The sequence below is a fragment of the Mytilus edulis genome, chromosome 1 (assembly GCF_963676685.1).
Source record: "Mytilus edulis chromosome 1, xbMytEdul2.2, whole genome shotgun sequence".
NCBI lineage: Eukaryota > Metazoa > Mollusca > Bivalvia > Mytilida > Mytilidae > Mytilus > Mytilus edulis.
Window position 1 is genome coordinate 6,527,810 of NC_092344.1, and position 16,692 is coordinate 6,544,501.

The 16,692-nt window shown below is 33.0% G+C and overlaps 1 protein-coding gene across 6 annotated transcripts; it reads left to right on the forward strand.

Annotated features, from left to right (window-relative positions):
* Positions 1 to 1,336: 1,336 nt before the first annotated feature.
* On the forward strand, positions 1,337 to 16,005 carry LOC139522785 (very long chain fatty acid elongase 7-like). 6 transcript variants are annotated; one of them, XM_071316360.1, is made up of 9 exons: positions 1,337 to 1,444; positions 3,586 to 3,702; positions 3,910 to 4,097; positions 4,397 to 4,477; positions 5,581 to 5,637; positions 6,825 to 6,930; positions 7,550 to 7,686; positions 10,990 to 11,656; positions 11,837 to 16,005. In XM_071316360.1, the coding sequence occupies exons 2-8, from the start codon at positions 3,645 to 3,647 to the stop codon at positions 11,221 to 11,223; spliced, it is 861 nt and encodes a 286-aa protein (XP_071172461.1). In that variant the 5' UTR covers positions 1,337 to 1,444; positions 3,586 to 3,644; the 3' UTR covers positions 11,224 to 11,656; positions 11,837 to 16,005. The 6 variants fall into 6 exon arrangements, with proteins under 6 accessions (XP_071172461.1, XP_071172423.1, XP_071172434.1 ...); XM_071316333.1 differs by adding an exon at positions 5,086 to 5,104 and having other exon boundaries at positions 1,338 to 1,448; positions 4,397 to 4,971; positions 10,990 to 16,005; XM_071316353.1 differs by having other exon boundaries at positions 1,338 to 1,448.
* The last annotated feature ends 687 nt before the right edge of the window (positions 16,006 to 16,692 follow it).

Here is a 16,692-nt window from a genome sequence, read left to right on the forward strand (position 1 = left end):
TGGAACTCTTGTTTTAATAGTTTCCTTGTGAGCAGCAACCCTTTTAAGGAAATCATGACTGGAAATACAGGTCCAGGAATATCAAATCAATTTGGGAGATATATACTCTGTATGCAGGCGCTAGCATACTTGCTACATAGAAATGGGATGCTCAAATAATTCCTTTTGTTGTACAATTTTTTTTTCAACCAAAACTCATTGTCAACTTCTAGATTTGAGTCAAGATATGAAGAAGACTTAACTGTATCTGTTGTATCCTTTTTCTCTAGTTTGATGGGATAGATGCACTCAACATATTCACCAAATTTTGAATTATTTAGTGAGAGAGCATCATCTATATAGAGGAATGTAAGGTTAAAGGATATTGCTAACTACTTATCTTTCTTCCTAATGAGTTCCTGTATGAAGTCAGCCTCATAATAATAATTGAACTAGTCGACAAGAAGAGGGGCACAATTGGTTCCCATTGAAATGTCGATAGTTTGTAAAGAATAATGTCCTCTAAACGTAACAAATATTTTGTCAATCAAGAAAGTTATCATTTAATTTGTTCATGGCTTTCCGTATCCATTTGCCACTGACTAATGATTTTACTTTAGTTTTATAAAAGATTCTAAATATTGTTCTTACTTCTTGGAGGATTCCATTAGCTTTTCTTTTTAAATCTAGGGATGCAACTTCTTTATCACTCTCATATTCATAAAGGAATCCACAAAAAAGTAAGAAAAAAATAATTTAAAATCTTTTATATCATCAATTAAAGCTGAAGTTAAATCACTGATAGTATGACAGAAGAGTAATTTTCTATCAATGGCTTGATCTATTCTTTGTGAATTTCCTAACAGTTTCTTTTCAATTCAGTATGTGATGATTGGTTATGTGGCTGTCCCTGAATTTTCAAATTAGAATATCGTAATTAACATGATTTCAGATGTTTTCGTACAGTTTGCATAGCTTTCCATTTTGGCCATTGTAACTAAAATTGGTTTTGCTAGAACAGCTAGTTTTGTTGCTTTGATTAATTCATTTGTTATGGTTTGAAGTTGATAAATCAAATGAATTTTAAAGAGTCCTTCTGTTTATTTTTGAGTTCTGAGTATTAATAGGCCTATGGTTCACTCAGTGTCTATTTCATCAACAAAGAGAAGTTTTTTGTGCGAAGTTATTTCTGATGGCTTTCTTTTTGCAACACTTGGGATTCTTACAATAGACACTGTTTTTTGTTTCTTCTGGCACATGAGCTGACATGAGCTATTCTCAGGCTTTAATAATCTTTATTTTTGTATTTAGAAGTTTTTAAAAATTCCCGCGTTAATTTTTCGTTACGTCTCTAGAATTATTCATCAAGGCGTTTCCTCTCGGGTGTGATCATGCCACCGGAAGCTGAAGTCCGGCGTGCTAGTTTGTAACTCGGGGACCTTCATCTCACCTGAAATTGGCTGTTGTAGGTAAATTAACGAAAAATATGATCAGAACTAGTATCTTTAACTTTTGAATAAAAAAAACATAAAGAAGTGTGTTCTTTAAATAAGTCTACACTGAACGTTAGATACGATGCATGGTATCCAAAATAAACAAAATGATAAAAGACATAAAAAAGTAGGCTAAGACGGACCTAACAGTTCTAAATTAATAACATTAACAGTAAATCAGTAGAAACATTCATTAAGGTACGTTGTCTCATCAGCAATCATACCAGATCTCATTATTATAATGATAAAGCAAGAATGAACATGCTTTGTAGAAATACAACAAATTAAACAAATTAACTATGTCTTCAATGAATATTTAAATATTTCAATTGAAATTGCGTTGTGCTAATTTATGCCAAGTCCATTGGTTGATAGTCGTTATGAGCTTCCCCTTTTTGGATATAACTTGTAGTTCTGTACTTTATATATAATTATTCTGCTACATGTACCACAATTCCAGAGGATTACTAGAATTAATCAATATCCCAAGGACAAATTGATTTGGCCCTGAAAACAGGGTATTATAGGCACATTGGAGTTTTGCATTTGCGCCTATCTGCATTTCATTTGCACTGAATTTTCCTTTCATTTGTGCCAATTTTTTTACAGGTAAATTAATACATGAATACAGATGAATATTATTTTTCATTTATTATCGTAGCCAGTTGTACAAATGTAGAATACTAATGATGTTTCTAAAATTATCAGAACCAACATCTGTGTAGTCTGAGATTACTCCGACGTCCAACGGCTGTTTTGCCAGACAAGCTGGGGCCGTGGGACGTCAGAGCTGGTCCCATATCAAAAAGTGGATATTTGCCCACCAAAATAGATGCGCTGCTTCGTCGCTTCTGGTGCCGACTGACAGCCTTGGAATTATATAAATCGGGCATCAATCTGTTCATTTTTCATTTATCTTTTCATTTATGTAAGTTTCACATACCTGCCAACCTTTATTTTCTCATTATTAGACAGTTTTTACAGTGACCCATCGATTTCGGCATTTTGACTTTCACTTTCAAATGGACGTCAAGTTACGAGAGAGTTCGTGGTCTTGAGACTCAAAATATGCAAATGTTTATATTTTTTCACCTCCTTTATAGGAGATCGATGATTAACATTTAGTAGCCAACCATGATTTTTCACCTCCTTTACAGGAGATAGGTATGAAGCATTATGTTCTGACCACGTTACAATGGGAAGCTCTCGGACATTTAGATAACTTGCATCGTAAATGAACGGGGTGTTACATTATGGTCATTTGCATAAATCATCACTGCTTTCTCGTGGTCACGTGATAATCTTTGAAAATGAAAGGCAAAATGTAGAAATCGATGGGTCACTGTGAAAACTGTCAAATGATGAGAAAATAAAGGTTGGCAGGTAGGTGAAACTTACATAAATGAAGAGATAAATGAAAAATGCACAGATTGATGCCTGATTTATATAATTCCAAGGCCGTCAGTCAGCACCAGAAGTGACGAAGCAGCGCATCTATTTTGGATGGGCAAATATCAAGAGAAGCAACTTTCCTACTGACCATTTTTTTCTTCTGATTTCACAACTTTCGAAATAATAGAAATGTTCAATTTGATTGATTAAATACAAAAATATTATCTCAAGAGAAACAATTCCCTAATTAGTTATAAAAACACAAAGGTTTAATTTGTTTGTTTAATTTCTTAATAAAAATTTACATTTCTCCTTAGTTCAATTGCCATCTTGCCGTAGTATTGTTTTTACCTTTTTTACCCGGAATTCACATCTAAGGCGAAATGGAAACACACCAACCATATTTATCAATCAAGCATTTACAAAACTATTTCTTAAAGACATATAAACTTATCATCATCAAATGAAATATTAAAAATCACCATTACTTCTTTTAACTTGGTAAAATAAAATCTCAAGCAACTATGGATATATGTAGGACAGTCTAATACATGTACAAATACAATTTTAAACACTTGACTGAATTTTACACACACTTATTGATATCTTAGATTTGACTTGGAAGTTCTGTAACCTTATTAAAGATCCGTATGGTTTTTTTTGCAAGGCAAAAATCATCTAAATTTTCAGTTATTTTAACTATGTCTTATTTGTTTTATAGGATAAGTACTGGAATATACTGATCTGGCATAGAATTGTCCTTAAGCTTTTGTATCCAAGATGGCTCATTTATTGACAAGTGTACAGGATATGTATGGAGAACTTATGAGGAATGCAGGTAAGTTTTCAATATTTTCAGAACTATATTTTCAACAATACTTCTCTATGAAATGTATAGGTCAAAAGGCCAAAATAACAGAAGTCTAAATCCTTTAACTAGAAACACAATCTAAAAGTGCTGGATTATGCCATTGTTCTTCAAGTACCTCTTAATAAAGTAAATGTTATTTGGATAACATGTATTAGCAAAATTAAACTGTTTCAGATCCTAGAGTTGATGGCTGGTTTATGATGTCAACACCATGGCCTAGCTTGGTTATATGTTTGTTATACCTGGCTTTTGTAAAGATGGGGCCAACCATAATGGCCGATAGAAAACCAGTAGATCTGAAGAAAGTACTGTTAGTTTATAATATTGGTATGGTTGGATTATCAACATATTGTTTTCTAGAGGTAAAGTTAATCATTCCTTTTACGATGTAATGACTAGAATTATTCCCCTGTGTATCTGATTTAAAACTTTATCTTTCTCAAACATCAAGGCAATTCAGTAATGTGTAAGATAACCAATCCAACATTCAAGATGGCCAACTACCATTTGTCCTATTCTACCCAAACTTTAACATTCTTTTCATCAGGATTAATTATGTGATAGATCAGATTTATAACATTTTTCAATAAACTTTTGACGTTGTATCAGTTTGTAATCATTTAATCTTTTGAAAATGAGAGCATGTGTATTTATTTTACAGTTCAACTTTGCTGGGTGGTTAGCAGGATATAGTTTAGGATGTCAGCCTGTTGATTACTCAAGGTCACCCCAAGCATTAAGGGTAAGTAGATTGGGATGTCAGCCTGTGGATTTCTCAAGGTCACCTCAAGCATTAAGGGTAAGTAGATTGGGATGTCAGCCTGTGGATTTCTCAAGGTCACCTCAAGCATTAAGGGTAAGTAGATTGGGATGTCAGCCTGTGGATTTCTCAAGGTCACCTCAGCCATTAAGGGTAAGTAGATTGAGATGTCAGCCTGTGGATTACTCAAGGTCACCTCAAGCATTAAGGGTAAGTAGATTGGGATGTCAGCCTGTGGATTTCTCAAGGTCACCTCAGCCATTAAGGGTAAGTAGATTGGGATGTCAGCCTGTGGATTTCTCAAGGTCACCTCAGTCATTAAGGGTAGGTAGATTGGGATGTCAGCCTGTGGATTTCTCAAGGTCACCTCAAGCATTAAGGGTAAGTAGATTGGGATGTCAGCCTGTGGATTTCTCAAGGTCACCTCAAGCATTAAGGGTAAGTAGATTGGGATGTCAGCCTGTGGATTACTCAAGGTCACTTCAAGCATTAAGGGTAAGTAGATTGGGATGTGAGCCTGTGGATAACTCAAGGTCACCTCAAGCATTAAGGGTAAGTAGATTGGGATGTCAGTCTATGGATTACTCAAGGTCACCTCAAGCATTAAGGGTAAGTAGATTGGGATGTCAGCTTGTGGATTTCTCAAGGTCACCACAAACCTGAAGTGTAAAGTAGTAAGGGATGTCAAACACTCAAAAAAATGGTGACAGAAAGATATTTCTATTTTGTTTGTGCATGATTTTTCCAATTTCTTTTTTAACACCACTATTAAGCACCGCTTTGGGCTATTTCGTGGCGGCCAGTTTATTGGTGGAGGAAGCCAGAGTTCCTTGAGAAAACCATGACCTTTGATAGGAAAACTGACGATCCTAGTCAATTAAGATTAGAGTCAAGTGCACCCGAACAAGCAGGGTTTGAACTCACAATCTCAGTGTTGACTGGCAAGTGATTACATTTAATAGTAACTGCTTAGACCACTTGACCACGGAGGCCCCAGGTAATTCTTTGATTGAGAAAACAATTATTGATGTCATATTATATTGTTTTTTGGATGTACAAATGTATGATTTCTTTTCTTTTTGCAGATGCTTAATGTTTGCTGGTGGTTTTATTTTTCAAAGTTCATTGAACTCCTGGATACAGTAAGTGATATATTGATCACTATGGTAACTTCATATAAAAAAGAAGAAGTGGTATGATTTCTAAATGAGACAACTCACCACAGGAGACCAAATGAAACAAAAATTCACAGCTATATGTCACTTTATGGCCTTCAACAATGAGCACATAGTCAGCTATAAAAGGCCTCGAAATCACAAATGTAAAACAACTCAAACATGAAAACTAACAGCCTAACAAATGTACCAAAAAATAAGATTTTTAACCATCAATGAATATTACTTTCAAGTAAGCTGCAAAAATACAAAGTAGCCAAACCTTAAATCACATAAGTGGGTGTAAAATGCATCTCTGTGTCTTATATAGATGCCTCTTTGAAAAAAATAGGTAGAAAATTTTCGTCACATTTTTCTCAGGAACTACACATCCACCCTTTCTGTAATTTGGTATCAACATTTATATCTGTTAGCCATACCGTGTGATGCGTTTTCAGATTCATCACTTGACAACTTCCTGTTTACCGAACACTTGTATGATTTTACACATGATAGCCAAGTTGAAAATTTTCGTCACATTTTTCTCAGGAACTACTATACAAGGATTTCTGAAATTTGGTTTCAGGATTTATATAAGTCAGCTATACCGTGTGATGCGTTTTCAGATTCATCACTCGACAACTTCCTGTTTACCGAACACTTGTATGATTTTACACATGATAGCCAAGTTGAAAATTTTCGTCACATTTTTCTCAGGAACTACAATACAAGGATTTCTGAAATTTGGTTTCAGGATTTATATAAGTCAGCTATACCGTGTGATGCGTTTTCAGATTCATCACTTGACAACTTCCTGTTTACCGAACACTTGCATATTTTTACACTATTAATATTATCCACTTGCGGCGGGGGTATCATCAGTGAGCAGTAGCTCGCAGTTTCACTTGTTTGGACTATCCTATTTTATTAGCGACAACAAATACTAATGTTCATAATACACTTAATAATGCAATTTATGATTAAGTTGTTCAACAATTAACTGAACTAAAATTTTATTCCTCATTTAAACATCAGTTGTGATGATTCACTAGAGTGTAGCAATCGTGTACACTCAGGTATATATAAATAAAATTTATTTAAGTTAATAAGATCTACTAACAATAGACCGGCTCATTTTAAACAAAACAGTATAAGTGTAATTATTATTTTGACAGATATTTTTTATAATGAGGAAGAAATTCAACCAAGTATCATTCCTCCATGTCTTTCATCATGCTATAATGCCTTTTTCTTGGTGGTTTGGAGTCAAATTTGTGGCAGGTGAGTGAAACATAAAATTAAATTTGTGGCAGGTGAGTGAAACATAAAATTACTTATCTATAACTTTTTTCTTTTTGCCAAATTTCTGCTCTTATAGACACTCAGAAATATAAGTAGGGTTCTTTATATAATATTATAATCTTTTATTAAAGTTTTTAAGTCATTATAATTTCTTGTACAGTATTGACAACAAAACATAACAACTGATTTACAAGTAAGTAAATATAAAATATTGTGAAAAGGTTCCAGATCTTATGAGTATGGTCAAACCATATGCTAAAGGTCCAACAATATGTGTATATAAAAAGAAGATGTGGTGTAAGTGCCAATGAGACAACTCTCCATCCAAGTCACAATTTGTAAAAGAAAAACCATTATATGTCAAAGTACAATCTTTTTACAAGCTGGACCATGAGTATTTTTTTTAAATCACAAAGGTATTTTTGGGAATAAATTCTTATTTCCTTAGCAGTAAGTAGAGGCATCATCTGTGTCCCATGGACACATTTCCCATGGACACATTCCCTATGGACACATTCCCCATGCATTATATAATATAGGTTTATGGCATCCACCTCTTGTATAAAACGTATTGTATTATTTTTGTTTATATTTCAAGGTGGATTTGGTACATTTCATAGTATGTTGAATTCCTTTATACATCTAGTTATGTATACATACTATGGTTTAGCAGCACTTGGTCCACAGTATCAAAAATATCTATGGTGGAAAAAATATATGACAAGTATGCAAATAGTAAGTATTTAGTGTACTGGTACATGTATTTAGATAAGTACACCAAAACGTACAGGATGTACTGTAAATAGGGTGCTTATAGAGTGTAATGACTATGCTAACCAAGGACATGGAAATTAAACTTATTGCACTTAACTAAGTCAAACTAGAACAGACAAAACCATTTAGTTCATATCATGTTGACAATGATTTTATATTCATCTGTTTTATCAATTTCATTTATTGTTGTAACATTGAAATATTCCTCTCTTGTAATAAAGCTTCCTAGCAGTGAGAAAACAATGCTGGGGCTCAAAGTTGAACCCTGAAAACTGAAACAATATTTTCTAACTGTTATGAACCCCCTTATTAGTAAGGACCTCACTTCAGGTGTGGGATGTCATGAGTTTTTAACCCTGGGAGGTTCAAACTAAAGACAAGCAAATTGGTTCCTCTTTGCTCAAAGCATTTAGAAGTAAAAGCAAAGACTAATTGGCTCAGATTCAGAATGATATATCCTAGTAAGGTGACATGTCTTCCTACAGACTGATCAGCTCTGAATCAGAATGATATATCCTAGTAAGGTGACATGTCTTCCTGCAGACGGATCAGCTCAGAATCAGAATGATATATCCTAGTAAGGTGACAGGTCTTCCTACAGACTGATCAGCTCTGAATCAGAATGATATATCCTAGTAAGGTGATAGGTCTTCCTACAGACTGATCAGCTCAGAATCAGAATGATATATCCTAGTCAGGTAACATGTCTTTCTACAGACTGATTAGCTCAGAATCAGAATGATATATCCTAGTCAGGTGACATGTCTTTCTACAGACTGATCAGCTCTGAATCAGAATGATATATCCTAGTAAGGTGACATGTCTTTCTACAGACTGATCAGCTCTGAATCAGAATGATATATCCTAGTAAGGTGACATGTCTTTCTACAGACTGATCAGCTCTGAATCAGAATGATATATCCTAGTCAGGTAACATGTCTTGCTACAGACTGATCAGCTCAGAATCAGAATGATATATCCTAGTAAGGTGACATGTCTTTCTACAGACTGATCAGCTCTGAATCAGAATGATATATCCTAGTAAGGTGACATGTCTTTCTACAGACTGATCAGCTCAGAATCAGAATGATATATCCTAGTAAGGTGACAGGTCTTCCTGCAGATGGATCAGCTCTGAATCAGAATGATATATCCTAGTAAGGTGACATGTCTTTCTACAGACTGATCAGCTCTGAATCAGAATGATATATCCTAGTAAGGTGACATGTCTTCCTACAGACTGATCAGCTCAGAATCAGAATGATATATCCTAGTAAGGTGACATGTCTTTCTACAGACGGATCAGCTCAGAATCAGAATGATATATCCTAGTAAGGTGACAGGTCTTCCTGCAGATGGATCAGCTCTGAATCAGAATGATATATCCTAGTAAGGTGACACGTCTTTGTACAGACTGATCAGCTCTGAATCAGAATGATATATCCTAGTAAGGTGACAGGTCTTTCTACAGACTGATCAGCTCTGAATCAGAATGATATATCCTAGTAAGGTGACAGGTCTTTTTACAGACTGATCAGCTCAGAATCAGAATGATATATCCTAGTAAGGTGACAGGTCTTCCTGCAGATGGATCAGCTCTGAATCAGAATGATATATCCTAGTAAGGTGACACGTCTTTGTACAGACTGATCAGCTCTGAATCAGAATGATATATCCTAGTAAGGTGACAGGTCTTTCTACAGACTGATCAGCTCTGAATCAGAATGATATATCCTAGTAAGGTGACATGTCTTCCTACAGACTGATCAGCTCTGAATCAGAATGATATATCATAGTAAGGTGACATGTCTTCTTACAGGCTGATCAGCTCAGAATCAGAATGATGTATCCTAGTAAGGTGACATGTCTTCCTACAGACTGATCAGCTCTGAATCAGAATGATATATCTTAGTAAGGTGACATGTCTTTCTACAGACTGATCAGCTCTGAATCAGAATGATATATCCTGGTAAGGTGACATGTCTTCCTACAGACTGATCAGCTCTGAATCAGAATGATATATCCTAGTAAGGTGACAGGTCTTCCTGCAGATGGATCAGCTCTGAATCAGAATGATATATCCTAGTAAGGTGAAACGTCTTTGTACAGATTGATCAGCTCTGAATCAGAATGATATATCCTAGTAAGGTGACATGTCTTGCTACAGACTAATCAGCTCAGAATCAGAATGATATATCCTAGTAAGGTGACAGGTCTTCCTGCAGATGGATCAGCTCTGAATCAGAATGATATATCCTAGTAAGGTGACATGTCTTTCTACAGACTGATCAGCTCTGAATCAGAATGATATATCCTAGTAAGGTGACATGTCTTTCTACAGACTGATCAGCTCAGAATCAGAATGATATATCCTAGTAAGGTGACATGTCTTCCTACAGACTGATCAGCTCAGAATCAGAATGATATATCCTAGTAAGGTGACATGTCTTTCTACAGACTGATCAGCTCAGAATCAGAATGATATATCCTAGTAAGGTGACATGTCTTCCTGCAGACGGATCAGCTCAGAATCAGAATGATATATCCTAGTAAGGTGACATGTCTTCCTACAGACTGATCAGCTCTGAATCAGAATGATATATCCTAGTAAGGTGACAGGTCTTCCTGCAGATGGATCAGCTCTGAATCAGAATGATATATCCTAGTAAGGTGACACGTCTTTGTACAGACTGATCAGCTCTGAATCAGAATGATATATCCTAGTAAGGTGACACGTCTTTGTACAGACTGATCAGCTCAGAATCAGAATGATATATCCTAGTAAGGTGACATGTCTTTCTACAGACTGATCAGCTCAGAATCAGAATGATATATCCTAGTAAGGTGACAGGTCTTCCTGCAGATGGATCAGCTCTGAATCAGAATGATATATCCTAGTAAGGTGACACGTCTTTGTACAGACTGATCAGCTCTGAATCAGAATGATATATCCTAGTAAGGTGACATGTCTTTCTACAGACTGATCATCTCAGAATCAGAATGATATATCCTAGTAAGGTGACATGTCTTCCTACAGACTGATCAGCTCTGAATCAGAATGATATATCCTAGTAAGGTGACATGTCTTTCTACAGACGGATCAGCTCTGAATCAGAATGATATATCCTAGTAAGGTGACATGTCTTTCTACAGACGGATCAGCTCAGAATCAGAATGATATATCCTAGTAAGGTGACATGTCTTCAGGCAGACTTTGAACTAGCAGTAATATTATAAGTAATATATGTTAACTTTATTTTGCAGATACAGTTTATATTGGTGACTATACATTCAGTACAACTTCTATTTATTGACTGTAATTATCCTAAGTTTTTTGTTTACTTGATCGGACTGTATGCTGTTGTCTTTATGGTTATGTTTGCTAACTTCTATGTACAGACTTACAAAAAATCTAAACCAAAGTCAAATGGAACAGTCACTAATGGAACAGTCACTAATAGAAATGTTTCTAATGGAATGAAACATAAACAGTCTTAAATAAATATAGAACATCACCATAATTTATGTACCTTTTTTATGTTGTTTATACTTTTTTATTTATCAGTATGCAAATATGTTTGTGTTGCCAGTAATACTTTTTTGTGTAGCCTGCAACATTTTGTCGTGAAGATGATGCTTTGATGGAGTTAACATTGAGGTTCAGTCTGATTTAAGTTTTTTAACATAAATAACTTTGTCAAGCATCCTTGTTATTAGATGAAACTTGGACAAGAGCTTTTTATGATCGAAAGACAGCTCCATTTTGTTTTTCTTCATCTTTCTGTGTTTAACTGTTTTCACAGTTAATATAGATATAGTATGAGGTGAAAGTTTCTCAAACATCAATAACTTTGACAAACATTCTTAGAATATGAACAAAAGATAGTATATAGAATAAAATTATGAATAAAATTGTCTTTCAATTTTCTATGTTTTTCTGATACAGTGAAATCTGATTAAACCGAACCCTGAATAAACCGGAAACCTGTCTAATCCAAACTTGTTCTGAAGACCAATCATATCACATTTTATGCATTGTGAACCTGATGAAACCGAATACCTGCCAAAACCGAACAAAATCTCAAGTCCCGAAAGGGTTCAGTTTAGTCAGGTTTCACTGTAAATGTATTTTCACATATTTTTTTTAAACATCAAGTAACTTTTTCAAACCTTTATAGATTTTTATGAAACTTTGGCAAAAGCTTTTTAATCATTAAAAGCTAATGTCTGAATACATTTTTTTTTTTTTTAATACATGTATTGTGATAGTAAGAGGACAATTTTTTTTATTTTTTTTTTGCAGTTATCAATTGAAAACTACATTCATGATTATATTTTATAAACAGAGCTAACTTTTCGGAGCTTTCATGGAATGTTTAAAAACTTATAAAAAATATAAAAAAAAATAATTTTTTTCTGTTTTTTACTGAAAAATGGACTTATCGGTAGTTTTTGTCAATCAATATTACACTATCACATGAACAGTAGCAATTATAAGGTGACACACAGTGTTTCACAGACTCTTCACTAATTTTTTTTTTTATACCATTTATCACACCTTTCTTAATGTATAATATAACACAATTGGCTTGCTATAACATATATTTTAAGCTTAAGTGATATTGTTTAAGTTCTGCATAATTATGTGTCAATTTCTAACTCCATGTGATAAACTAATGACATTTTACTACTATATCCTTAATATAGATTAATAGTATTTGTGTTTTATGTTGTCTGTGTAATAACTTGAGAACCATTGGTTAAACTAAAGTATAAGGTTAGATAGATCCGTCAGTGCAAATGACATTTTCATTTCAGTAAATCATTTTTTATATTCATTGTTGAGACAAGCTATTAAATTTAAGTAAAATTTTGACCAAGTTGGCTAGTTAGAATTTGAATTAGTCAGCAAGTTGTTATGGTGCCAATTGTCTGAAATACTATAAAAATACAGAAAAGCTGCCCAATCTAGTATTTCCTTCATGTTCAACTACCTACCAAGTGATTAAAAAACCTTTGCTCATGCTTTTTTTCCTGTTCCTAATTTAGGTAGCAATACTAACTTTTATGGAACTAATTGTTCTACACTAATGTGAACAAATTCCCCTTTTACCAGCATAATATATGTTTTTGTAAAGGTGACTAATCGGCATGACTGGGTGAAGAACATTTAGATTGTTTAATGATGCATAAACTCAAAATATTTGATTACTGTGAATGTTTTGTTTTTTATAGGATAACAAATGTTTAATGTTTCATCAACACTCGTATGTTGAAGCAATAATTTATGTGCAATGGTGTCTGTAACTCTTGTATAATTTTTATGAATAACCTTGCTGGAGACCAAGGCACTGATTGACCCATCTTCATTGATTGAAAGCAAGGGTTTTCTTTTTTGATAGATTGTTTGATTCTAAATTTCTTTAAAAAAAATATTTGTCACAGAAAGAAAGTAAAAACAAATCATTTCTATTGAAAATCAGCACCAACAAAAAATAAAACAGTAATGATTTTTGTTTTTATTTCTTGTTACTATAGGCGTTTACGAAAAATAAAACTTAATCGTTTTTTTGTTAAATTTGTAAAAATCTCACAAAAGATAAACAGTTGATGCCTTAGTAAACATAATGGTAGTTTGAGACTTGTACCTAACATCGTATATATTATCTGCCTGCTCTCTCCTCTCTATTGGTTAAAATTCAGACATGAACATATATGCAGCTCAACAATTTTTTAAATATACAAAAAAATCAATTTTGTTTGACAATCTATGTTGCCTCAACTGAAAATAAAAGCAATAGAATATATATTTTAAAGTAAATTAACTAAATATTATCTTTTAGTCCAATATACCTGTTATACCACCAACTCTAAACCAGTTTAGAGTAATATTATGTTTTTTGTTTTTTTAAAGATGAAAATTTATAGTATGTCTTTCTTTTATATTATCATTATTTCAATTCTTGGGCATTATTTGTACTTGTTTGGCAAAAGAAAATCTTAGGTGGTTTGAGTGCTCTTTCATCATTTGGCTAGTCATCGTTAAATCTTTTATTTCTTTTTCAAAAATACTTTTCATTTTAGGAAATTTTAAGTTCAATGATATACTCTTGTGAGTTTCTACATTTATTTTCCTCAGTTTAAGGGGATGCTATTTTCCTCAGTTTAAGGGGATGTTATTTTCCTCAGTTTAAGGGGATGCTGACTTTTTTCCTCAGTTTAAGGGGATGCTGACTATTTTCCTCAGTTTAAGGGGATGCTGACTATTTTCCTCAGTTTAAGGGGATGCTGACTATTTACAACTCCTTCTTTAATTAATGCAAGTTTTCTTACGTTTTAAGTGATTTCAAGAATACAGATTAATCAACGTGAAGGCCAAGGTCAATTTTGACCAATTTTTAAACCAAGACTCTTGAGAATGAAGAAGGGAAGACTTTATTTTTAGTAGCCAAAACTATAATCATTTTGATATTCGTTTGCATTAGTAACATACCCATTTAATCAGCTTTGCTTTCAGTATGTTATTTGTTTCTTGTTAAGTTTTTTCCATTTGATGTGATGTATATATCATAATATGTTGTTGTCTAGGTTTCCCTGCATATCTTGTTGTCTAGGTTTCCCTGCATATCTTGTTGTCTAGGTTTCCCTGCATATCTTGTTGTCTAGGTTTCCCTGCATATCTTTGTTATTTTACTTTGTATTAATTTATGAATTTGTTAATTTACATGATTTTAATGGAAAATGTGTTAGTTTGATTTTTAAAAAAAAATGAATAATTTTTCATTATTTTTTTCAAATGTTTTGTAGAATATTTCAAGCTGAGATTTCAAGTTACACTTCATTCATAAAAGAATGTTATATCAGAAAAATCATGAAAATATTTATATATTTTTCATAGTTTTTAAAAGTAAATGTGTCCAATAATTATCCTCTCAAATAAGTTTGATTTGGAAAGAAAAACAGGTACAAGATGTGTAAAATCCAAATTGCCAACAGGTTTGACTCAAGAAATCCCATATTTTATTCTCAGGAAAAATTATCTACTTAATAACAGTTTTCAGTGCATTTTTGCAATGATCATGTTAAAGATAATGTTAGAAAAAAAGGATATCTAGATGAAATGAAAGATAACATGTAAAAAACCTGTTTTTATTTTTTTTATAAAATTTGATATGACAGATCTTCTTAATTTATTCACAAATTCACAACTTTTGTAGATACAGGATTATTTACATATAGTAGGAGCACTTATTTATTGATTAACACTGTGTATAAAGTTTAATAGACAAGGGTGCTTGCTGTAAGTAGTATCGATCAGCCAATCAGCAATCAATTTCTTTTCTCCATATTGTATCTATCTAATAGTTTATTACCATGTCCTATAAAGGGTATGAAGGCAAGACTAAGGTGTGATGTTTCTGGTGCTATGGCTTCAGCATTTGTGATTAGGTCAATTTAAGGGGAACCACAAATGAAATGTCAATGATATTTGGTATGCAGTTGAGGTACCATAAGCACATCTCATTTCCATGGTGATTGTTGACTTTGTAGTTACCTTGATCGTCATGGAAGCCTTTAATTGAGATAAAATTGTAATCTAAGAAAAATATGGGCTGGCTCAAATGCTTTTGGAATCCCTGGCCCCATCCCACTCAGTTTTAATTTATTGTTGTTTTTTTTTTCGATAGTTTTTAATTATTAAAGTTTGTGAAAAGGATAGTTCTGGTGGAACTATTATTAAAAGTCAATGATATTTGGTATGCAGTTGTAAAATAATTCTATATCTCATTTAAACAGATATTATTTGGCCTCACAACCTTTAGTCATGGTTCATTACATATCTGTCATCTGTGTCATAATAGAGACAATATTGTTAGTAAATGCTTTTTAAGGGTAACTACTTAAGGATTTGTTGGATCAAATTTAGATATTCTATATTGTAACCAAAGATTTGGATTGGTGCCATAAAATATAGATTTTGATATTTTTTTCTTTTTTAGTGCTGCTTTTCTAATTGTTGTAATATAGCAGCTTTATTGAAAGTTTTGCACAGGTTATTTATGTAAATTTATGTGAATTGTGAATTATTTTATATTGCAGTTTTAGATAATTGCTACCAATATTTATTTATAATTAGAAATGAAAATGAACTAGTTTAACAAAAAACTGATGTTAGAACCAAAACAATATGTTGATGAAGGCCTGTTTTTGACCCACTTTATGGTTATCTTGTATTTACACTTAGATTATTTACATGTTTCAATAAAGCAATTAGTTTTTCTCTCCAGTTTTTCTTTTTAGACAGTCAGCATCCAAACTAGGATATTTCTACATATCTTCGACAGACTTATTGTTTAGTCTTTAAAGTCTATATTACATTTTAGTATTGTGGTAAACATTTACCACACTCAATGACAAAATAAGTATACCTGGAATGGTGCATATGTGTTATTTATACCCCTTGCATGTAGGTCAATTTTGATTGTCCATGCACATTGCTGGTGCTTTAGTGTAAACAATATTTTATTCAGAAACAGATAAATAAATACATACATAAATACAATACATGGGAATTGAAAACAAGTGACAAGTCACTTATACAATTTCCTCTCCTTAGCTGATGCTTTCTAAGTATGAATTAAAATTAACTTACTTATAATGATCAGAACATAATTATCACAAGCAAAACTATCTTGGGTCCTGTCTTGAATAATTTAGAGGCCACCAAGATGGCATAATCTTTGTTTCCTGTCTATGACAAAGGGCAGGGCTTGCAGAAATGCTTAATGTTCGTCTTTGTAAGGGCTTAATAATTCTAATTTGATTTTGATAAAATTTGTATGAAGGGATTTATTAGATCATTCTACAAGGTTTGAAAACATGTGGCAATTCAAACAATAATGAAAACAACCCCTTGGTTTGATGAATTATTTAAAATATATTTGGATATGAAAATTTTCATTTTTT